The following is a 26150-nucleotide window of genomic DNA, read 5'->3' on the forward strand; positions in this document are numbered from 1 at the left end:
TTTTATAGTGAAGATTTTTGTCCCTATTTGTGGCTTCCTGGTAATGCAGATTTTTCCATTTACTGTTTCCTTTCCATTTCAACTTAGGAGGAACAGGTTCAGAGCAGGGCTGGTGGAAACGTTATGGGAAAGGACAGCCTTATCCACATGTAAAGACTGTAATACCTAGGTTAAACAGGATTACAACATTAAGACATTTGGTTCATAAACAAATTGAAGGAAAAGTCAGAGTGGGGATTATGAGTGTGAGGATGGTGTAGGAACCATGCTGAAAGCCCCTGAAGCAATCAACAGTTTGTGGCCACACTCTGAGACGACACCAAAAAAATGGATTTATGGTTGGTTTTGGAAACAGTGATTGGTAAATGGTTTACCAACTAGCCTCTCAGTCTGGAGCAATCTTTGAACATGAAGTGCTTTGTCCACAGTTCTGCTCTTCATCAGCAGACCCCAGATGAAAAGAGACATTTGACAATTTACATACATACACAACCTTACAACATTAATAGTCTATAATTTTGTCAGTTTGTCAAAGGAGTATTTCAAAAGTGCTTAGAAACAGCTTCTCTTCTAAACAGTTTTGCTACTCTTCAAGACTGATCTACCTCATAAGAATTATGTTGAAAATTGCCAGAGAGAGAATATCTGATGTTTTGTAAAACAAACTCTTCTTAAGAATAAAAGACTAAACAGATATGGTAAGTATAAGAAAACATAAATATCAAGGCATCCTTCAGAAAGTCAGAAAGTCTGTAGCTCAGTCAATGATCACAGTGTTATAGGAACATGCAGAGAGGAACAGGCTGTGGCAGAGAAGCTAAATGAATCCCTTACACCAGCGTTCACAAATTAAAAAACCAGATTTTTTTATGCCAGAAACCATTTATATGGGGAGTAGGGGAACCTTTCTGAAACTGATGTGAGAGTTGCAGAGACTAGAAATCCAAAGACCTCTCTCAGATGTCCTAATACAGGAGGGATTTGCTAAATTTCTGGAGAAGAATTCAGGGACTTAGTCCAGACTTTGGTGTCATTGCTGCCGTTGGCAAAACTAAGTGATTGCAAAGTGTGAACAAGCCAGCAACTCCCTTATGGTCACAAACCTGAGTGTCATCTCAGCAAAACTGGCTTTAGAGTCTAAAAGTCGGATGCAAGCAAGGTAGCTGTATCCCAATGACCTCTTACAGTAATTTTGCTTTGCACATAGACCTCATTGGGCACGCCTCCACTGAATTCAGTAGACTTTTAATACATCATTGGAAATAAAATAAAATCCTACAGCTTTCTTTAAAACAAGGTCACTCTTGCTGATGTACATAAATAGAGGTCAGGAATATAACTGCATTCTTTATAGATTTATAACAGATGGAGATTGCCAAAGCTATGACTGCAGTGTAGATCCTTAGATTATAATGTATCTTGACATAATGATTCTCTCAAGGTGATTTTGAGAGCTTTGAGATTTTGAGAGCTTTTCTGCTTGGTTCTCCCTACATAAATACATAATTTGGTCATAGGAAAGTAACACTACTTTCCAAATTCCAATTTTATAGGCTTAATAAATTACTTCTTTTGAATACGATTCAGGCAATCAACCCCCTTATTTCATATCCATCTCTCTTCAGAAAAACAAACAGAAATGTAAATTGTGCTGAAAACCCAGGTGGGTTGACAATTAATTTAAATGAGAAACATTGTCTGAAATCATCTAAAAAAATTAATCGGAATTTAATGTCTAATCTTGAACAGGCCTGCCTCGAGTGACAGAGTTTAATAGCCTCGTTTCTGACCAGGCTATCTAGACACTCAGTAGTATAAATAAATAACAGATTTGAGTTTAGTCTGTACACTTGGATGTTGTAATTTTTTTTACTATTGAGTGGTTGATGAATACTATATAGACATATGTGTTTGGTTTTTTGGTTGGGTTTAGGTTTTGTGGGTTTTGTGGGTTTTTTTGGTTTTGTTAGGGTTTTGGGGTTTTTTTTGTTTGTTTGGTTTCTGGGTTTTTTTGGGGGGTAGGGGTTTTTTTGTGGGTTGTTTCCCCCCTCCCCCCAAAAAAAAAAATGTCTGTCATCCTTTCCCAAACTGAGGCTTTTTCTCCTCTATAATCAGGACTACCTTTGATTAAGAGAGAGAGAGAGAGGGAGAGAGAAGGTGCAGTGGGGGGATGCAGGTGCCAGAGCTGGTTCAACTTCTGGCTCTGCCACCAGTTTGCTCAGTGATCAAGTCACATCATTACATATCACAATGCACCAGAATTCTTATCAGCTACAATGCAGATCATAAAAAAAAAATTATTCCATGTAAAGTTTTTAAAGATCTGGTGAAAAAAAAAAAAAACCTAAATTGTTAACAAGCAAGCAAATGTAATTTGGGGTCTCTAATGACTATTCATAACTCACAGTTTGAGAACCAATGGTCTACTAATAACAGATGAAGGTGCAAGGCATGATTCATCCTAATCTGTATTTTGGCATTCAATCTTTGGCATTCATAGCACACGTTTTAAAGAGCATCAGAGGACATGTAAAAGAGAAGCAAGAGAAGTTCAATTAATGTCATTCAAATGAATCTCACAGTGCTGACACTCCTGCACAAATTATACTCAGTTTTAGCTACAGTAAGTATGGCAACAGCCCCATTACTAGGCAAAACTTACAGTGAAGCCATAGACATTTCAGGGGTCACAAGAAAGCCTTTACAGAAACCATACATTCCAACCATGATTTGGAAAAGCCAAGTAGTTTTAGGAGTAAGTCCATTAGTATAATTCTTAAAGACAAAGAGAAAGTGTAACTGCTACATTTTAGAAATTAGATAAATTAATCAAGGTATTGAAGCTATTTGGCCTGATATATCAGGACTGATAGTGCTAGAATTGAACTGTAAATGCTTAACCAAGTGAAGTCCCAGAAGCTCTAGTACTCTAGGAATTTCTGAAGCTCAGCAAGAAAACAACAGCTGTCTGACCCGCATAGGTTTCTCAAAACCAGTGAACGCACAGTGACACCCTGAGGTACCTGTAATATGCACAAGTGGTGGTCAGAAGCGGAGACACAGCAAGGATCTTAGACTTCATTTAAAATTAATCAGAAATTTAAATGTGGACTGTTTCATTGCTGTCTATTCCCAAGTAATATCACAACTAAAATAATTCCTTAGGAACTTTTAAGTATATAAAAGTCAAATAGCAAATGTAAATATGTATACAGATATAGTTAGGTTTACAATCTCAAACAAGTGTTCAAGAGTAAAATACCAAAAATTCTGCAGTATTAAAAAAAAATTTTACATAACTAGCTATAGCATAAGTAAGCATAAGACAGGTTGTCCCATTTCCACCTGAATATCAAAGGTCTTAAACAACCTCGTTTAAATTCAGCATTGAAAAAACAACCTAGTTTAAATTCAGCATTGAAACTGCTTGAGCAGGTGGCTTGACAAGAGACTTCCTGGAGTTCCTTCTAGCCCAGATCATTCTGTGCAGTGGAATAGGAAGATAAAGAGTTTTTGGCAAAAGTGTTCATGGCAATGGTCTCTCTTATTGTGGGGACAGAACCATAGAATATTGTACTTTGGGTCAAATCAACGGCAACAATACACTTTGCATGCGTGCAAGGGGGAAAAAGAAACATTTCACTGAAAAGTCTGGTTTCAATTCCATCTTCTTTTCCAGAAGGCTGTTCTAAACTCACAAAACTTTGCTTCAAATGCTGTGTAAGTGTACATTTTCAACCCATCAATTACATCTTAAAACATACATTTCCTCATACATTTATCAGGCCCCACCTACACAGTTATTTGCCTGAGTACAGAACAGTATGTCTAATAAATATTATAAAGGTTGCCCACAGACTAACCAAAATAGTTTCACATTGTTAATATATTTTCCTTCATTCACTAATTCCTATTTTTAATATAATATTTCATCAAAAGATAATGACATGGAGAACTAGAATGTCTGGAGCCCTTCCAGTGGTTGCATCAGACATTGATTTACCTCTGCTTTTGAGAATGATTTTAATAGCTCTCTAGCCTCTTAGCATGAGCAAATATAGCATTCAGCAAGGAAGCATAGCTCTCTACATTCAAAGACAAAAATCAGCAAGGTCTTTCTCTGAGAGGATGCCAAAGTTGCCGAATGTTTTTTTCTCTTCCCTATAAAACTTAGTTTTAAACTCCAGCAATATTGTCACACTGAATCAGACTGAATTCCCATTTTGTTACTGGTAGGTAAGTATTACAAGAGAATGTAAAAGAAAACTGAAAATCTCTAAGCTTTAGACTTTAATCACTATGAGTTAATGTACATTCCTACAGGCACCTGCCATGCAGGAAAGCACACTGTTACGGCAAACACAGACTTGTATTTCCTGGGCTGTGCTACAGTAATCTCTGAAGGGTTCTCAGATACTTTGTGAGAGCAACACTGAAGGGTGTAGGCTTCAAATGTGCTGGAATGCTGTAATTTCATTATCACAAGAAACAGCACTCAGAATCATTTCTCTACAAATGAAATTTCAGGCTGTTCAAGGACAGTAAATACCCCTGGGTCACATACATAATCACCATTTGGATCTAGCACATGAACACTCAAATCCTTGATTGCCACATTTGACACAACTCGAAGCTGGTAAACCATCAGCATTCAACAACTGGCAGAATTACATAAACCTCAGGGTGGCTAAACATGTACTACCAGGCACATAACTGATTTTTTGTTAAGGATCTATCATTCAATATTATGGTAAACTTTTGCCATAGCCACTAATTTCACCGTCACTCTGTTGCTCTGATCCCACAGAGCACTTGATGGTTAATCTGCTTTGTCACTCATGAAAGGAGGGGAAGAATGTAGCGTGCTAATAATGATTAATTTACCACACTATAAAAATACTTAATTAATAAATAACAATAAAAATAAGGTGATTTTGATTTCAGACAATGAAGTCTTTTTGAGCCAAGTCATCATAAAGCCATTAAAACAAAGAAGAAATGGAAAACTAGATCTGTATTGGAGCAGACAAGACCTGGACTGTAGGTGTGTTTGGAGCTTCAGGATTGCCACTGCTATAAAAACTCCATTTGGAAGCTGGGCCCCTGCCCTCGTCACATGAAATAATAAACTGGAATACAATTCTCCAAAATTCAAACCAGAACAGAACAATCTTCGAGAAAGCATTAGTGGATCATAAAAAAAAACCAAGGTTACTCTTCTCTGCTATCCAACCAAAAGAAGGAGGGACATGACAAGGAGCTTATTCCATGTGACCATTTTATCCTCACGTACAAAAAGGGGTGCACAGACTAAGTAACAACGTACCATTTTAAGGTCTTTTTGTTTTATTCAGAAAGAGAGATTGAAACCTTTGGACAAAATACAACATCTATAAATTCTGCTTCAGATGCTGATTATATCAGCAGAGATTCTGACATTCCAATTGTCTCTCAAAGCAGCACAGTGACAGATGCAGAAGAAAATGCTTGCAAACATAAGAGGAGAGAATGAAAATAACTCTTCAGTACTAAAAGAATTTTTTAGAAAATGAAAGAACAGTGGAATAATTAAAAAAAAAAAAAGTAAAATTTCCACAGAAACTCATAAATGAGAAACTATGCTGTTTCTACAGCATAGCTTAAGAGACACTTAAAGCCTGCATTTTTTCTGAATGAAGCCCCAGAATCATATTTCAGTTGAGTCCACTTTATTAAAAATTATATTAACATTTTTATGCTGTGTTAAGTGACCGTCTACAAGAAAAATGTTAGCAACTGTAGTTTATAACCTATGTTTAAAATTAACCAGAGACATTTAATCAAGTTTTTATCCTAGTTTACCCCATGTTTACTGAAACTGAATAATTAGTATCAGCTATTGCTCAGAAGTTAAATGATAGATAAAAGTCACAAGCTAGCAGCTTTGAAAATTTATAAAGAAACCTCAGCTAACTCAATGCAGAAGGAAAATTGAGATTATGCTGAGAGAAAAGAAAAATTACAGCTGTTTTCCACTATGTCTAAAAGGTATATCATCATAAGCAAATTGTGGAGATAGATATGGAAATTATATATGACACAACGGAATATTTTTCAAATGTATGATAGAATTTATACCTTTAAACAAAGCAAATCCTTCAATATGAAAAAGGAGATTACTTAAATTCAAAGATTCAATCAAGAGAACTATGAAATATTAGAGAAAAATGTGGACCTGAGTTGATCACAGCATTTTGTGATTCAAGTATGTTGAAGTGTTTTAAAATGGAAAAGACCTCCTAAGAGAAAACAAACAAAAAACCCCCAACTGAAAATATTTTAAAATATTTAAAAGTTAACACTCTAAAAGTTAGCAAGATGGCATACCAAAAATATTCATTTAACCTTTATCATCCACCTGAGAGAAATGTGACAATCATCAAGTATTACCTAAAGAAAAGAATTACTGTTTCCCATAGCTACATGGACAATATGGGACTGGTAATGACTCTAGCAGAATCTTGAATGTTTTACTTCATCCCACATCAACTTTACCTTTCTTGAATATCTTCATTGCGGGGATGCCAGATTTATAACCTGTAACTGAGGGATCTCAAGATTTTTTTCCCCAGACTTCACTAAATAAATATTCTTAAAGTCTTGCCTATAAACCAGTGATGGACTTCAGTCCACTATTAGTGGTCTTAAAGGAGCAGGCAGAATTTATGCACCTGATCTGCTTGTCTGTGAGCTTAGTTTAAAAAAAGCAAAACAACAAAAATGCCCAAAACAAACTTCTGTTTGCTTTTGACAAACACAAGGTACTATAGCATAGAGAAAGGAGCATACCGTAATTGATCTAAAACTATGTTACAAAAGAATTCTTCCATCTAAGAACACACCGTAGCAATTGTTCAGTATTGTCATGTATCTCTAATTTTGTATCCAAAAGTTAAATACTGGATATATAAATAATTTTATTTTCTTTAAGGACCTTAAAGATCACCTAGTTCCAGCCCCCTTGCCATGGGCAGGGACACCTTCCACTAGACCAGATTGCTCAAATTCCCATCCAACCTGATCTTGAACACTGCCAGGGATGGGGCAGCCACAGCTTCTGTCAGCAACCTGTGCCAGTGTCTCACCACCCTCATGGTAAAAAATTTCTTCCTAACATCTAATCTAAATCTCCCCAATGACAGCTTAAAGCCATTCCCCCTTGTCCTGTCACACATCCTTGTAAAAAGTCCCTCTCCAGATGTCCTGTAGGCCCCATTTAAGTATTGGAACGCTGCTATAATATTTCCCCAGAGCCTTCACTTCCCCAGGCTGAACAAGCCCAACTCTCTCAGCTTGTCTTCACAGGAGAGGTGCTCCAGCCCTCTGATCATCCTCAGCGTTTGATTCTTCTCTATCGTCATTATTACATACATATATTTCATGAAAATGGCATTTTCCTGTTTTTATAAAATGAGTGAGCCTTTAATATTGTTGGGTGAAATTAATTTACATATAAAATATGTGTGCAGTACTGGTATAGAGGCATTGCTTTTCCCTTCCAGAATTTGCAGAACAAGTATTACATATTCAGAAGTTTATTATTTTCATGAATATGGACTGACCTGAGATTATCAGTGCTTTTCACACTGAACTGCCAATTGCTACAAAATCTTGGGTTAAGTTTCATTCATCATGATCTGGAGTCTATGACAAGAGACCAAAACCATAACAAATTAAAAATATTAACAGAAGAATCTTAATTCCATTGAAGTTAGTGTTCCTATTAATTTTGATGCAAATTTGGGCAAGATTATTAACATAATATTTGAAAAGTTTTTATTTTTTATTTAACAGCTCTTTGATTTAATACACTTCCGCTCAATAAAATCAGTTACTTCCTCCTTTAGGAACCATATCAGCTGTCCAATAAATTTAAAAGACAGGGCAGACACCAGTGCAGAGGATTTGTGGATTGTTGTGTACATACCACCTTTCATCATTCCCACTTCATAGCATTTTCTTAGTCGGCAAGCCTGGCAACTCTTTCTTCTGTTCTTATCGATGGTGCACTGGTTAGTAGCAGGACACATGTAGTCATTGTGCCCTGCAAAACCAGAGGGAAAGTAAGGAAGGACACAGTTATATACAGACATAACAAAACTCCCTATAACACCCTCTTATTTTTTATTATTTAGTACAGCGTCTAACATCTCAGGAAGAAGTTAGTGTTACCATCATAATCTATCATCGTAACAGTACTGATATGGATAATGAAACTAACATCTATTTACAATACATTCAATCAAAATTCTTTAAAAGTTCTGTTAAAAACACAAATTACACCTTTGTAGATAATTAAAATAGTGAAGAGTTAAAGCAGTCAGGAAAGAGGATAACTTAATAGGAACAAATCCCTTGACTTCTTTGCTCTTAGACTGAGAAATACAATGCCATCTGGTCCATGTGCCTGTGTTGATGTTTAACCAATAGACTGCACAAAAGGTTAGATGTTTACAGAATTAAAAAGGCCTATGCACAGAACATTTTTTGATATCTACTGCAATCTAGGGCAATTAAGAAAAAAACAGCAACAACATAAAATAGAAGCAACAATCAGTAATTAATTTTACCTTAGTCTCTGTTTCCCAATTGCATGTCTACTGATATATGCAAAAACCATTTGTCATAACAAATTCTTAAATTATCACATGCTGCAACTAAGTTTGGTGCTGATACCTTTGCCTTCAGAGCTCCACTTTCTCATTATTACCCTCTACATCTCAATTCTCACTACAAACATTTTCAGCATACTATAATTTATTACTGCCCACAAACCTCTATTCCAATTTTCTCTTAGAAAATGTATGCTTCAATCTGCTACAAAATTATTTTCCAACCATAGACAAAGTTTAGCAAGGACATAAAAAGACTATCCAAAATGATCTTATTGGTGCTCTGCATTCATCTAAACACAGCTAAGGTACAGCACAGAACGAAACAATTTTACTGCAGAACTATTTGTTCCTTCTTTCAGGTCAAGGGATCAGTTTGAGGTAGAGTAGGGTTGAGGTTTGACAGAGGCCTTGGTCTCATCAAATCATCTATCCTTGACTACAAATTAGAAAATGGAGTAAAAATTACTATCAGATTACACCAGGAACATCTGCTCTCTAATGCTACATAACTGGGATCCAATCAAAATAAGCAGCCAAACTGTAAACTTGTTAATATGGTGATGGCTGACTACACACTGTCTCCAATAGACAGAATTATGATTTTTTAGCTCTACTCAACAGAGCAGTATAATAGTGGATAAATGTGAATCCACAGGCTTTGCTCCAGGACTGAGGTAAAAAGGTGGAACAGAAACACTACCTCAGCCTCAGTATGAAAGACCATTTTAATTTTCAGTTACTCTGGTAGGATATAGACTGTGCTATATCTGCTTTAAAACGTTTCACACCTAAGGGAGAAAAAAAAAAGAAATAAGAAAAAGAGTCAGAAGTAAACCAGCCTCAACCATACAGAAATGCAATATCTACAGGGTGCCATGGTTTAAGCCCAGCCGGTAACTCAGGACACAGGAGAAAAGGGAAAGCTATGTTTTTAAGAAAATGCACTTTTATTAGATCACGTTAAACAGCAGCAAAACATTGTAACAGCTGACAACAATCGCCAGCCTTGTCTTATAAACCAAGTTCTGAAATAGCATAAAAGAAAGACAGAAAACTTTCATTACCCTTTTTAAAAACAAAAACTTCGACAGAGTATCTTATCTTCTTCCTAATGAAGTTAAAAGGTAAATTCACAAGGCAAACAAGTGCAGGCTCTGAATTCAACATGTAATTCAGAACAGCATTTAGCTCTCTATAAAATAAGCAGATAAATGTTCCCACTTAGGTCAAAGCTGAACACACGCTTATGACCTTTGCTGACTGGCTGATGCTCAGAAGGTTCAACTTTCAAAAAAATAAAAGAAAAGTGGCGGTATGCAAGAATCAAAATTCGAGTGGACTCAATATCAGCAGGGTAGCCATCCTTTTTCACAGTACTTATGGGGGTGATAACCTTTCCTTTTTCTGAACCTAGGTTTCCTTATACAGACTGCAAGCATTTGGGAATAGGCATTTGGATTGTAAAATACTACAAAAACTAAACTTATCTGTGATAGAGCTCCATTCCCTATTGAAATAATCATGATTCATATTATCATATTTTTACATTGGAAAGTTTTATCTTAAATATTTAAAGGTTAGCATGATTAGTCTGTTTCATGCATATAACCTGCACCTTAGACAATCCACTCTTCTTTCAAAGTGCTTGGCAGACTTCACAGAATAAAACCTGTAAAATTTTGAATGCAAAAGATCTGTGTGTGCGGGGCATGCTTCTTCAGATTACGATTGCCATAGTAATGTCATTGTTCAGAGTTCATATTTATTGTAAATCTAGAAGAAGATAATGCATTTAATATTTCTCATAAATAAATAATAGGTAACACGCAAAACCAAGATTTAAAACGAAATACTGTAACTCAATAACTCTGCTGTAAACTGAATTGTCTTTTAACTATTCTACCTTGTAGTTTATCCTTAAAGCTCATCCCTTGGCAAGGTTGATTCTGAACAACCTCACTTACTACAAGGGATTTTTCACTGGCGAGAATCACCAAAGTGGGACACGTGAACAGGTGTCCAGCTGCCCTGCATTTCATTTCATGGTATCCAAAGAGTAATACATGCTAGAAGGGAGGCTAATTAAGCGAATTGGGTACTTGCTATTACAGGAATACTTAGAGGAAGAAATGTCTTTAGTGATCACTGACAGTGGTAAAGGGAAGCACATGCCACTTGGACTTTTTTTGTTTTGTATTACTATTCTGTTTTGTTTTTTTTAAATAAATTGTCAGATAACCTGCACAAAATTAAAGGCAGTGATTTTAATAGAGTGGAGCCCCTAATTTTTAATCCCCCCCACTTGTATGACTTACTTACATTGCCATGAGCTATAAAAGGAACAGTAAAAGGGAGCTAATGGAGGAGCCCAAGGAAGGGTGGTCTGTTTTTCTGATGGTCTGTCACACATCATATATTTTAAAAGAGTAAAATTAACATAAAGTGTTTTTATAGCACTTTAGTATATGTGAAGGGTGTGAAAATCTGGCTCATTTCTCAAAGCACTGCTTTTAGATGTGATAATCTGTATGATAATAACCAACAGTGGAAGGGGGAAGGATGAGAAAGCAAAGTGTCAGCAAGAAGATAATGGCTGATATTGGGATCATTTTGAAGTTGTTCTAACCCAGCCTGTCATAAACAGAGCTGTTTCTTACTGCACATGTAGTCTGACTTTTGTCACCATGAGTCATGTGGCTAGTATTTATGGTCAGAGACTCATCGCTGTCTAAGGGTTCTCAGGCTAGCCGTGGTATATGCAACAGCAGCACATATTTGAATCATAGTGGGCAGATGATTTATCTGTGAGGGCTTCAGGCAGCAAAACATTCCATATTTCTTTAAAGTTAAGTGTTACTACATCCAGCAGATCATTTAAGCATCTGTGTACTTTCAGCAAGTGGTTGCAGCACAGTATACGTGGTTAAAGTTAAGTACATGCTTGCGTGTTTTACTGAGTTGTAGCTTTGAAAAGCTTAGTTCATTTGTTCTTGACAACAAGGATGAAAATTGGGGTCATATTAGTATATTAACAGCAATTAACATAAAACAGAAATATTTTTTTTCTTATATGTGTAAACATATTCCAATAACCATCAAGATTAGCCTGAGAGAATGATCAGTTTCAGCAGTACAAAAGTTGTTCAGAAAACATGAACAGAAGAAACTAACATGTCGGCATGCCAGCTTAAGAATCCTTAATGATAATTCTACAAAGCCAATAAAGAAACATTCTTGTCGGGTGAATTTTGCATGACACATACTGATGAAGGTGAATTGACTTATCATACATTTCAAAGCCAGCAATAATTATCATCCTTTTACTAATCTGTGCTTTTCCTTTAATTATTCATTTATTTTCAATCCTCACACCACACAAATTTCTTAAACTATTCTTCATCTATCTGTATAAGGCACCTGCCACTTTAGCCGTTACCTGTGGGTGTAGACTTTATCGACACCTTAAGATGCCAAGCAAATGATGAGTGGGAAGACTGCAGGCAAAGAACAAAACCCTGGAAAGAAGAGCCTCAACAGCAAAAAAAAAAAAAAAAAGCAAGCACCTGGACATTGCATATGCCAACCCAATATGATCAAATGTTGAATTTAAAGTTCAAGTGCCCCAGAAAAGCTGCACTTATTGATTTTCAATCTCAATTTTCCTAACAGGTTTCATGAAAGAACAGAAGGCTATGTCTAAGCCCTTTATAAGCACAGACACTCAAATTCACAGCCTAATTACCCTCACAGAAGGTCTTTGGATTTGGAACTTTGGCTCTCTTAGCAACTACCCGGAGTTGCTGAGAAGATTAATCATTTTCTGGTTTTAAACTATGAAGACATTGCTACATGTGACAATAAGGAAAAGGGCCTAAAAGATTGCAAAGTATACTTCCTTTCCATCCAGTAAGGAAGTCCTCATTCTACATGTACCTCAGAAATGAAGATCATACAACCACTGGAGAACGAAAAAGAAGGAAAGGTTAAAATCTATATACCCTGTATTATGTCCTTCATGTGTCATGTAGCTCCCACACTGTGTTCAGCTTCTAGTGTAATCTTCTTGACTTCATGTACCTATGACACTCTTCACATGAGCAGTTAATTTAAGCCAAATTATTATGATAATGACCTTTCCTTAATTCTTTCCATATACTGTTTCAGCTAACAGGAAAAATGAAAAAAGAAGAATGAGAATGGGCATTACTGCCATCTCAACAGTTCAGTAATACATGAACATACACATTGAGTAAGGGTTATATATAGAAAGTAAAACCCAATTTAAGTTTATAAGTATATAAATATAAAATTTTGTCCTCCAGCAGATAATTTCAAAGGTTTTATTATTGGCCTTAATCCTAAAATTTCAATTAGTGTTTCATCTGCTATTTCAAGATTATGATACCATGTTCTACCCCAACTCCATTCCCACCTTTTTTAATTTTAGAAAAGGTAGCAAAATAGGAAGCATATTTTTTCCTCATGACAAATAAAAAAACTATGCCAATCCATATCCCAGTCTCTACAAAATCTGGCCAGGAGTGTGACATCCAGTTTCTGTTTCCCAATCTGATAAAACACAATTGTTTTAAATCCTTGGCACATGATTAAACCAAGAGCTGTGTTAAAGGAAAAAACTCCCACAATGTATTACTCGCAATCATCTCAATATGATCCCTCCAGAGACAAAAAGCATTTTCAGAGAGAGTCGTAGGCAAGCCGTGGCTATCTCATTCCCATAAACTTTGAATGAAAACTCTTGTATTTTTAGCTTCATAGTTTATTTGAGCTAAAATGGAAATGGGTGGAATTTTATTACCGAAAACTCCCACGACTAATATAAAGAGGCCAGAAAGTTTAAAATATTGAAAATTACTCTTGTGCACTTAAAATTCAATCAATTGTTAACAACAAGAAAATTAAGATAACTCTATTTTTCTTCCAGCTATAACCTCAGGTTTTGGATTGTGATGAGACCTACTGAGGAAGTTTAGCTAGTCTTATTTTATATGTAGATCTTTGGTACCTGAGTAGTTCCTGGTATCACAAATCTTTCAAGAAGCTGTAACGTTTCCACACAGTATCCCTGTAAAGGAAGTGCTGGTATCTAAATTTTACTGAGAGGTGAATGGGGGGACTGGATTCTCACTGCACAGAGCATGCAGTGGACATGGGCATTTCTAAACACAGTGAGTTTTCTTCATTGACATCTGTGAAACTGAAACTGCAGTATAGTCACCTCCCGGTTTGTTAAATGAATATACTGATCTTTAATATCAGTATTTTGACCAAAAGCCTCTTTTCTGCCTATGCAAAACCTTTTCAGGTAATGAAAAACCTATTTATTCTCTTCTTTCATTTACTGATGTATATCTATGCTCCTTGGTTTGCTCATTTATACCCTAACTTGATCCACATTTCATATAAGATTCATCCATTTTATAATCAGAAGAGTCAAAAAAGATACCTTAGTCTGTTTTCCTGCGTATGTCCTGCCACATTTTAGAGTGGGGAATAACTTATTTATAACAAAGGCAGTCCAACTATTTCAACAATTTCTGACTAAATTAAAATATTTGAGAGAAATACATAATCTTATTCAAAGGATTCAGATGAGGTATTTACTACATCTATTACTAAACTATACCAGCACTTAATTGCCGTGCTACTTCATTTAGTTACTCTGAACTAGTACACATATTTCAATATATTTTGTTAATAGTCTCCTTTTGGAAATACATCATGTCAAAGATCACTTCATGCACTTCCAGTACATTTATCACTTTAACAATCTTACACAGCTCTCCCTAGTTTAATTTCCACCTTTCAAAAGCGACTGCAAAGGACAACTTAACCTACAAAAAGTCTGGAAGTTAGTGAGAGTGAAGCTGGTTTAAATCAATATACTCACCTGAGTTATGAAGTTACAAAATGAAGTTACAAAAACATATTTCCCTTTACACTTTCTAAACCCAAGTGGAACAGTTAAGCACTTTCCTGCTGGACAAACAAACATGTTCTCTTGCAATTTGTAAATGTAAAGCTCTTTTTTTCTTTTTTTTTTTTCCTTTTTTTTTTTTCCTTTTTTGTGTGAATATTTTGAAATGCTGCTGGGCTCAGCCCTGAGCTGGGAATATCATGAGTTTCCAAATCAAATACTTATTAAATACTTGTCACACAAAATACCGTTTAAGGGGGATTTTGCTGTTTGATCTGGTGGTGAGGTGTTATGAAGTGGTACCCAGCCACCTAAGCACGATGGCAGAGGCAGCAGTGAAGAGGCTGCCTCCTCCCCACCAGGAGCCAGCAGCTCTCCCGAGAGAGGCTGACACTGTTCGGGCATTGAGAGGGGCAAGCATGGAAGATTTGAATGGCCATAGGAAGTGTGAGCAACCATGAGTGCTGCGCAGCGATTGGCGCCAACAATCAGCACCAGGTAACAATCAGTACCAAGTAACAATCAGTGCTTACTCTCTACTTTCCAGTAAAGTGTGTTGCCCAACTTGAGAGAGATTTTCAGCTTTGCCTGGGGTGACATTTCATATGTCAGCTAGGAAAATACAGTTTAGATGGTTTCAGAAAACCAGTCTCAGGAAGAACTATCAGAGTTCACTGTTACCATGGAAGCTGATATTGAATGAGGCTCCATAGTGTCTGTCCTGGATCCATTCCGATACAGTATTTTCCTCATTGATGGGCAATGGAGTATTTATTTTATTAAATGTTATTAAATCGTAGATGACATTTATATGAGTTAGAAGAACAGGGAAAAGACCAGACTACTCTGCTAGTCAGACAGAAATAAATCTGAAATAAATAGCAGAAGTCTACAGGATGAGAATCCTAAATTATTTGGCAAACTGGAGATAGCCTATGAGGAAAAAGCAGCACAAAAGTAAGGACCAGTATAAATCACTACATTAAAACTGGAATAATCAGGTGCACAAAGCAACATGGGAAAGAAGTGGTTTCTTCTCTAGAAAAGTACGTTTAAGTTTACTTTGCATCAAGCACTGATTATGAGTGAACAGTGTCATGGTTTTGTAAATAAGGCAAACATTACAGTGTAAGAGATGCAGACAAATACCACTGTTTCGGCTTGTATGGTAATTCTATTGCTCTGTTCAGTACTCGTAAAGCACCATATAGAAGTAAATCAAGATAAAAACAAAACAAAACCAAAAACAGGACAAAGTGTAGAATCTCCAAAATACAACAACTAGAAGATTAGAACTCTAGAAAACAAAACCTATGAAAAAGAGGTTGAATAAACTATTTCTTCAGGTTAGGTAAGCCAGAATAATTTATTTTTTAAAGTATAATATCGATCTTCCATGCTTTAAAGGCTGTTGCCGAAGGAAAAAGAACAATTTGTTTTCTGTGGCATGATAGACAGGAAAATAAGTGATGAGCTTAACCTGTAGGAAGGAAGATTCAAATTTCACAGCAGCCTTCAAGGATAAGGAAGAGAAAACATTGGGTCAAGCCACTGGTTTTTAAGAAGTAGTTCAATAAACGTATGTAAGAAGTAGGCAACAGTTAATCGTTTCACAGGACAGAAAGATGGACTAAGGCTCAATGCCCACTGCAGCCCTAAGTTTGCTTAGCCTGAATTTGCTTAGACCATGAAAAATAAAGCAGTATCTTAGATGCTAACATCTTAAGTCACTGTCATATCCATGCTGAACACAGTGCTTAAAACTCACTGGAAAAGTACCACATTCAAAATTGCTTTACTAGAGAAGAAGAGGTATTGACTCTTGCCTTTCAATAACACCCAAGTTTCTGAAACAAGATCACATCAATTAGAGTAGTGATATTAAAAATACACATTAGGGGACAAAGATCAGAGCATTTTTCTAGAGAAAAACTACTAAACCACAAAAATAAACTAAAAGAAGTTTCAGAAGAACCTGTCTGAACACAGGCAGTTAGAGTAGTCTCAGTTATGGCTAAACCCTGGTGGACTTCCCACACAGATTTTCTAGCCATTGAACTTGCTACAGTCAGTCACCTCACCTCTCAAACTAGAACCGTGTGTTTTCCACCCTGAGACTAGATACTGGTCTACACCCCCATGTTTATTGGCTGTGATGTCCTCTGTTAATTTCATTTGGGTTCATGTTTTGTAATTTTGATCTTTCTGCTGACAACTCATAGAATCAATATACAAGCAGTCTTACTAGGGAGTTTCTGTCTTCTTGGCTGCAGGATCTGTGCAGCATTTGCAGCTGTTATCAAAGAGATTACAAAAATACCATGAAAGTAGAAGACAGTAAGGGAAAGTTAAAGGGAAGATCTCAGAAATCTCCTCAATTGACCATATAGAACTGCTGCACTGCAGCATTACCTTAACACCCACTTATTAGGCATTAACTTCCCTCTAAATCAGATAAAAATACATATATATTACCACTACTCCTAGCATTAAAGTTTGAACTACATATTTTCGACAAAGTACAGTTCTATCACTGTGAAGTTAAAACAATTGATAACACTCAAAGTCTACTGCCAAAACTCTCCTACTTGATGATCAGACAAAGGTATAGCTGTTAAATAAAGTCCATGCTCAAGCCACAAAACTAAAATACTTCCCTGCTTCAGGAATTTCTGCACTTTGAAGGCTGCTATATCTCTGTGATCAACACATTAATGGCAGGCCTCTAGAATCATTCAGCATGCCTATTCATCCATTCTTATTTGCCAACCTGTTCTTTTTGGACTGGTACTGCCTCCCATCATGCAGTATTTCTTAACTGAATATTTGTGAAATATCCCAGATATTTGCTGAGTATACAGCTGTGAGAAACGACAGAGAAGGTGCACCTGAAAAACATCAGAAGGGCACGTGAAGGAGGCAGGGAAGTAGAACTGGGGATCTGTAAAATACTTCAGCAATTCTGAGATCAAAATACTCTCCAGTGTAAGGCACTACCACTCAGTTGTTCTGAATCCCTTGTGATCCCACTGGGAGTTCTCAGCCCCACATATGCAGGCATTTGTTGGATGCTTGTCAGAGATGGTATGAGTAATTCCCTCCTGTCCTGTACTCTTTGGTGCCTATCCAAAAACAAGAGAATTGGAAGGAGGGAGGAAGAATGTGTGAGTCACAAGGGGATTTTTAATTTGTAAATGGCATTTTTAATGCTGATGTTAAAATACTTCATCCAATCCTTATATCCAATTTTTTAAGAGGCTATTATGAGCGTGGAGGGATCAGAAAAGGTGCAAAAATAAAGGATTCAAAAGATAGAAAGATATACAGCAGAAGATAGAAACATTTTAGTTCACTTATGGTACCAAGGTGATCTGATTGTAACAACTGAAGTTGGAAGAACTTCCTGCAGGAGAGAGATACTAGATGCTGAGACCAGTTCGTTGGTGCAATGTAAAAGCCAAAGTAATTAAAATTAGAAATGTAATTTTTTAGCAGATGCAATGACAAATCATTAGAATAAGCAATCATTGTAAGAAAGCTTTTGAGCCCACAGATAAAGGCAGGGCATCTTCTAAAAGATTTACCTCCAATAAATTAGTGGACTTTGTACATAGATAGCAAATAAAGCTTATATTGAGAGAAGACCAGGCTTAATGATCTAATGGCCCTTCTTGGTCCTAAAATCCATAAATATTTTAATTGAGAAGTACAGTGTGCTGTGGTGTGACTACTTGTTATGCTTCTAGATTTAAGTCAGTTGACCAAGTATGTTCCTGAAGGCTACATATGCTGGGCAAAGAATAAAGCACTCTTCTATCACCAAGCAACACAGTGTTCTTGGTGTCATGATTTTTCTCTCCCACGAAACATTATACACTAATATCAGTCTGCACAGAATTTTTCAAAACAAGGTCCCAAATCACTTTTGGGACATAAACTAACAAAATAGACCGACACAGGCAGCTTCAGGAGGCAGTTGAGCTTTACCATCAACCATCTGTTGTTTAAACTAAATTGAGCAGTTACACATATTGAAAGACAGTTACTAATCCAGGTTGCCTTTTAAGCTTTAACTGCTTGACAGCAAAGAAAAACAACTGAATTTAGCATTTAAAATTCACAAAGTATTTCCAGAACCATTCCAGCTCCCCTAGATAAAAATGAAGCTGGCCATGTCCACCTCAGGTAAGGTCCAATGTAGATGTGAGTTTTCCCAAAATATAAGTATATACTTATGCAATTAAGCAGAGATACCTTCACTGAGAATAACAGATACACAGGGAGGAAATGGATTACTCCATACAGCTTGTTCATTGTTCATGTCTGTACTTACTTTTCCCTGCGGTTCTATTAAGGACCATATAGAATGTTTGACTACAGTCTATTAAGAACACCAAACTTCATTATAGCAATCGTCCTATAAAATCTCTGACGAGAATTATAAAAAAGACCAATCACCTCATACTATCTATGTATTGAGAAATACAGGACCACAAAGCACAAAAGTGAGGTTATCTTGCATTTAAAGAAAGGCACATTATAAAGAGGAACAAAAATCTTTGCTGAAAACATTCTGTGCTACTTTTATTTATATAAACAAGTCCTGTGTACCTCAGTACAGTTTAATGCTATGATTCACAGGAAATTTTTGACCCTTTTTTAGGAATGCATATCATATATACAATAATAATACTTAGTTCACATTTTCTTCTACCTATACACCTACACATTAGTAATATTCATTCCTAGATATCTGATCACAGCCTATTTAAAATTTTTACTGTCTGCAAGGTAAATGAGATGCTCTCTCATGTATTTTCAATCTAAAAATACTGTCGTTTTCATAAATTGGGCACATGTCCAACAAGAACATGTAATTGATGAGGTAGAGATTGCTTCCAGATCCAGTGGGAAATTCAAAAACTCCCTTAGCTCATCAAGACTGGGTACCTATGACTTTAAAAGTCCTGTAGAGGACTTTTCATCTGTGATCAAGTGACCACAATTCTCTCTTAAATACTCACGTTCTTGAACTACTTTCTTGATATTAGTGGGTGTATTTTTTTATAATAGTTGTTAACCACAAAAGAGGTGGATCAACTGGAGAAAGCATAGAGAAGTTTAACAAATGAAATCAGAAGTCTAGAAAGAAGTGTGTTTGTTTAGTCTAAAAAAGAGAAGACTGAGGAAAGATATGATAACAGCCTTCAACTATGTAAAAGGTTGTTGTAATAAGCTTTATTCATGCCCAAAAGGGATAGCACAAGAAGCAATGGTCTTAAATTAGAGGAAACATGACTTAATGATCAAGAAAGACATTTTACGGGATACTGGAAATTTAAGACTTACTTACATTTTTAAAGCTTACCTACTTCAAAATTATGTTAAATGTATGATCATAGCAAGAACTGAATTTACTAGTTAGCATGTACTGTAGCATAAATAGATAACATTGTCAGCACCACAGCATTTATCCACATGAAGACTAGGGCAAAACCACTTAAGTGCTGACAGCAGAACTGGAGAACTCAATGAAAAGGTCAGATTAATTTCTTACTTTCATAATGGCCAAAAGCTGAAGATCTGTGCTGTACAACTACTTGGTAATTCTGAATTTTTCTTATGAATATTGGAATTTTCATTTTGTTGCTGACAGTTCAAGTACAGGGACAGAATTTTAAAACTCTAACAATAATTCTGATTTAGTCAGGGAAAGTTAAAATGAAGAATAATGAAAAACATTCCATAAGGGAGCTGTTCTACCCATCTCACAAGTATAAGTAAGTCAAGACAAAAGCATATCACACTTTCTTTGTCCAGTGTTGCTTATTATTGACCTCTGGCTGTAACCACTCTCTGTTCTAAAAATCATTTGGATGAGTCTGATAAAGCAGAAATATAAATATTAGCTAATCACTGACATGGAATAATTTCATTAATGTCTACACCACAGCCAATCTTTCACTTTTTTTTTTAAGATGGGGAAAAGTCTGAGTTGAATGCTGGAAGTCTTATTTAACTCGTTTCAGTTGTAGTCATGCAACAAAATAGGCAATAATCACACCTGCTATGAAGTAAAAACTGTTTCTCACTATGCTCACTTCAAAAAAGGAAATACGAGAATTTATGTGCCCACGTATCACCTAGAGATTTTAAAAAAACCTATAGAAACCAAACAAAAGCATACCACCTTACCAGCTTTCTGTTTGGAAAGGAAGAAACCTGTTTTATTTTCTTCTCCAAAATAAGACTTAGATACTGAGCAATGCCCATATTTTCAGCAGAATCATACTTACTTCTTACTCAGTTTAGGAAGTGTTGTACAAAGCTAAAAAGTATTCATTCCACAGAGCGACAGGCATTTAAATCAAGAATTATCTCGGTCATGGTAATTAACACTGTTTCTGTTAGATGCCTTTTACTCCACTGGACACCTTGCACAGTATACTTTTAGCCATAACAAGAGTGTGAACTAATCCACTCTGTGTATAGTTCAAAGCCCTGTTTTGCTGACAGATACAAATACTATTTCATCAAGGCAACATTCTTTTTCAATATTGGTTCTCAAAAGACGTCTCATATCTTCAAGGAGTAGAGATTTAGATTGAACCATCCTGCCAATGGAGCACTAAATTAAGATTTGTAAATCAATCAACATGAATTAATCTTCATCTGAGAGGGAATTCTCAAAAAAAAAGAAATTGTTTTGGATAAGAACTTTGTCTCAGAGAAGAGATATACATAGCCTGAAAGAGTGGTCATCTTGATCTAATACAGATTTTTAAATTGGATTTCTCATTGCCTCCATGGCCAGAAATACCTAAACCAAGTAGAACATAGAGAATCTTTTCTTTCCCTCATTAATCTTGGGCTAAGTAACAATGTATTATATACCTGCTAGAAGCATTCACCAACTACAGAGGTAAAAATACATGGGAAAACACAGTAGCTGCTATATAAAAACCCAATAAATGTCATTGTGCTTTGCTCAGGCTGCAATCTCAGGTAGCTTCACATTTTCCTCAAGAGTAAAGGTGATTCACTTGAACAGTTTATTACCTTGAATACTTCTTTTGAAAAAAGCTTTGCAGCCCTCACAAGACCAGACCCCATAATGGTAGCCTGAAGCATAGTCGTTGCAGACAGCACAGTACCGGGTCTCCTTGGTGGATTCCATGGACAGGCTCCCTTTCTCGTTGGTAGTGGGCAACCTCTCCCGCATGTTGTGGCGCCTGTTATCAGAGGTTGGCCTGTTAATAGCAAAAAAACAAGCATAATTCTTTCAGTGAGCTTAAGTCTCATTCACTCCTGCAGACTGTAAGAAGAGCAGATCTAGTTTTGAAACAATAGGTGGACGAAAAACAATCCTTTATCACACTCTGTTCTAGTCGGAAAGGTGTAGAATAAGTAAGGTACAGAGGAATTTCGCTCAAATCAATCTCATGTTATTAGGCATTCTACTTTGAAGAATTCAAAAACTATTTGATAAATTATCAATTTTTCTCAAGACACTACAAAGAAATTAAAAAAAAAAAAACCAAAAAAACCCACCAACATGTATTTGTTTACCTGCTCCTGTCCAACGCATCTGGCATGACTGCAGTAGGTAGTTTGAGAATCTGAGGCAAAAATCACTTAATGTTGCACCCAAATTTGCAAGTCTCTTAAATTAGTAACCAGGCTATTTTCAAGTATTATTGCCTAATCAGACATGCAAACTTTCCTTATATTGTCAAAGACATAATACTGCATAAAACAGTCCCTATTCTCACTACTGTATCACTTTAGTTAAAATTAATAAGTGGTTTTAGCACAAGAAAAGCCAGAAGGTATTAAAAGTTGTTCCTGAGGAATTTTTGTTCCAGTAATGTACATGTTACTAGACATATTAGAAATGCACGTGATGGAGGCGTGCAGTATGATGTTGAACACTGAACACATCTATAGGTAAATGGCAATGAACTCACATCTAGTGAATCTGATAAGAGATTATTATGAGCAGCTGCTTCAGGTATGGTAAACAATATTCAAAAAGATGAGAGGATGTGAAATTACCAAGGGAACCAGCAGTGAACTCTGGGATTGCTCCTGGAAGGCAAACAGCTCTTGCAAATCATGTTTTCCAGCAAGAGTCTGTGCTACAAATTGTCCAGGAAACCAATAAAATTGGGTTTGACAGCATCAGACAAGCTGAAGCATGAAGAATCCTAATGTTTACAGTAGTTCACTTACCATGCATCTTTTAATTTTAGTAAACAGGTGGTTCTTATCTCCTCAGAGTCCTAACGTTTTCTCAAACATATCCTGGTTTTGAGCCCAGGAGACTAGGAGTCTCTGTTTCAGATTTCTTCCTACATACCTACTTTTGCCTTATACTGTTCTTCAATTCAGCAAAACTTCCTTTGTTTTGATGAACTGAAGCATCTGGCACCAATAGTACCTTCTTGCTCCAAACCAATACTCCCCAGCAGCTTTCTGATTATTTTACATACAACCATCCTCTTTCACCTAGCCAAAGCACCCTGACATTTCCTGCTACAGTCCATCTCAATGCCCAAAAGCTTTCTGCCAGCCAAAGCCACCTGGACACTCTCATGTGCTGCCATCCATCCCCTTGAAACTTTTTATATACGATTTCTGTCCCCAAATACAATATATTTGCATCGAACAGCTTTGAAAGAATATCAGTTACTAGAGAAACATGAGGCTTTGCTGTGTTAGACAGCAGAAACTGCTAGTGGCATCATTCAGGAGAACAGCATTTTTTAAGCCCAAACTTCACCAGGCCTGATAGGCTGGTTAATTTTGAATGGTTATTTAAATAATTTTTGTTTCCTTGGGACTTGTGCGAAACAGAAGAAACTGCAAATGGTGAAGTGCTGACATGACACAATTCCAGCTTTTTAGTGAGATGAGAAAACTGGAAAATGTCACAGTTTTGACAATATGAGTTTAACAAGCTAGGCGTATTTTAGATATTAAAATGTGAAAAGTTGAAAACAATATCATTAATAAATCGTTATGAATACAACACATACATTGTTCATGTAACTGCCCTTTCCAATCCACCAGACCTAGGAGGTTTTTTCTTGGTTCTTCTCCAGGTCCTGAATCTTCCTTTGAATTTGCTTTATCCCAGTGCCTCATTTAATTGACTACTTTTTTTTATACCGAGCATTGATCAAAGCTGTTGTTTCTTATCTTCTCCACCCCACTCTCCCCTGCCTGCAGCTAGATCACCTAATCCATCCTCTCAGAATGACTTTAAATTAACCATTAACAGGAATGTTTTAAATATTTGAAGTAAACCAGCAAGCACGTAAATAACTGCCAATATAATTTTAACAATAGTAGACTAGTCAGTTAGGTATACATGACCACCTGATAAATATTCATAATTTTTTACTATATATTTTAAAACTGTTAAACATATGCATGTTATACAAGATAAGGTTCCCAAAATTATTTTCATATTGAAAAGTACAAATAAATACAATTTTTTAAATTCTAACTTTAAAGTTTTCTTTTTAAAAAACAGTAAAAGGAAAAAAATCTCAAGTTTCAAAACAGTTACGTAATTTTGAAGGTATGTAGTAGAGTTCCAATACCACACACATACACAGTTCTATAGGTAACTGTGTTTCCTAGTTGGATACAAAAGAAAACACTTCAACTAATAAGTGAATGCAAAAGAGAGTAAAGAAATACAAAAAAAGTATCAGTCATCACTCAGCCCAGATAAATCAAATTTCATCTTTTCAGAATATCTAGCTTCACTCATATCAAGACTACGTTCGCAAATATTTTTTTATTAAAGCTATATTTGAGAATAATAAAAAATGACTGAAAACTAGACTGAGACAAAAAAAGCAGTGCTTTTTCTATCTACAATAGATAAGAAATCTCATGAAAAATATACACTCCAAAGAAAATAAGATACATAAACACTAAGAAGTAAGATGCAGTAAAGAGAGATTTGGCCACACTGCTTGCAGGGAGTCTGTCCCACAGTTTCTGTCCATCCTCAGTCACACGGTGAGGCCACTTTTTCAGAGGGAGGCTGCAAGCAGAGGCAATGAGGCAGTGTGCTCACTGTAAGCACACACAGAATCCGTGGTACAAGGGATCACAGACAGACAGGGGACCAACACCACTGCTCAAACCTGCCCATAATGCCCATGCATTTCATATTCGACTTAGATCTTTATGGCACACAAACTTGTTACATTAAAAGAGCAGTATAAATCTGCCAACAGACCTTCATGGAGCAAAATGAATCTAAAGATAGCCTTGCTGACTTCCCACCCCACTAATCAGTGCCACTTGAGCACCACTTGAGCAAGGTTTTGCAAACTGGCCTTGCAGAGTCACCGCATTCAGGCTTTCATGAATCACAATGGGAAGCACTCTAAAATACCCCTAACACTATCCTACCCAGACATAACATCCTACCACCCCTTCCCATTTATACAATGGAAATGGAATCTGATAATAAATAAGCTGTGGTACATATTAGAGTAGGTGAAGAGGAAATCTTTTTGGGAAAAGAGTATCCCAGTAACACAGAGCTTGCTAAATCAAAAAAACCATCTCAAATTTCACCCAGAAATCAGCTGCTAGTTAGTGCACATCACAGACCACTGATGCTGTGTCCTGACAAAAAATAACAGTCTGCTCTTCATCCAGTTCTCAGTTAGGTTTCAATGGTTAGCCTTCTGGAGAACATAGTGCAACAACCTAACCCAACTTTAATAACTTTGGCAACATCATCATTCCCAAAATACGATAGCAGAACCTTTTCAACAATTTCCTTTGTAATCTGTGCAAACAATAACAATAACAAACAAAAAAAAAGAGCAAAAGTTCTTGTCAACAATGTTTACCAAAGACAAACACAAATCAAAAAGAAAGAAAACCCCAGATAAATCCCTCCTTCCAAGGCCCACACCAAACCAGAACAGATTAGAAAGCAAAAAAACCTCAGAATTTACTGCTCATTTCCAAATATAACAACACAGCAGACATAAAGCGAAAAGTGTTTTGGAACCCACAGAGCAGGACAAACTCGTCTTCCACACTCACTTTCTTATTTTTCCACCTATGTCGCACTGAGTTTGCTCTTCAATAAATGTGTTAGCAAAAAAGACACCTCTGCTTTAAATATTCATGCATCACCTGCAGCTTTGAATCAGCCACGAGATCATTAACCCCTTCTTTACTAAAATAAAAAGAATAGCTACATAAAGGAATTACACTTTTGTAATGTAATCTCAGTTTTTTACATCACAGTAATCTGAGGTGCAGGTAGGATGAATTTAGGATAACCCACAGTACGCAATCCATTCAGCAGTGAGGTAAGGCCCAATTTATTTGCAACCCCAAGTTTTTATTGGGTTCTATATGAAATAAAGAGATTTCACAGGTAGGAGGATTTTACGCAAATGTTATTTAAGCAGTTAAAGGAGACACCTGGAGATATTCTAGTTTTCTGAATTTACTTTCATACAAGAAATTTTAATCTGCAGCTGCTAAATCTTTCTTACTAGAATGGATGGAAG

General features: G+C 36.3%; 1 protein-coding gene across 2 annotated transcripts in view; it reads right to left on the reverse strand.

Moving 5' to 3' along the window:
• The window catches only part of ESR1 (estrogen receptor 1), a 160436-nt gene that overhangs the window by 62294 nt on the left and 71992 nt on the right, over window positions 1-26150 (reverse strand). For both annotated transcript variants that reach the window (XM_030498911.1, XM_030498912.1), the window contains exons 3-4: window positions 21652-21842; window positions 7967-8083 (exon numbers count right to left, since the gene is read on the reverse strand). In XM_030498911.1, the coding sequence (XP_030354771.1) occupies window positions 7967-8083; window positions 21652-21842 (308 nt within the window). The remainder of the gene's footprint in view (window positions 1-7966; window positions 8084-21651; window positions 21843-26150) is intronic.

Source organism: Strigops habroptila, chromosome 10, assembly GCF_004027225.2.
Source record: "Strigops habroptila isolate Jane chromosome 10, bStrHab1.2.pri, whole genome shotgun sequence".
NCBI classification, from domain to species: domain Eukaryota; kingdom Metazoa; phylum Chordata; class Aves; order Psittaciformes; family Psittacidae; genus Strigops; species Strigops habroptila.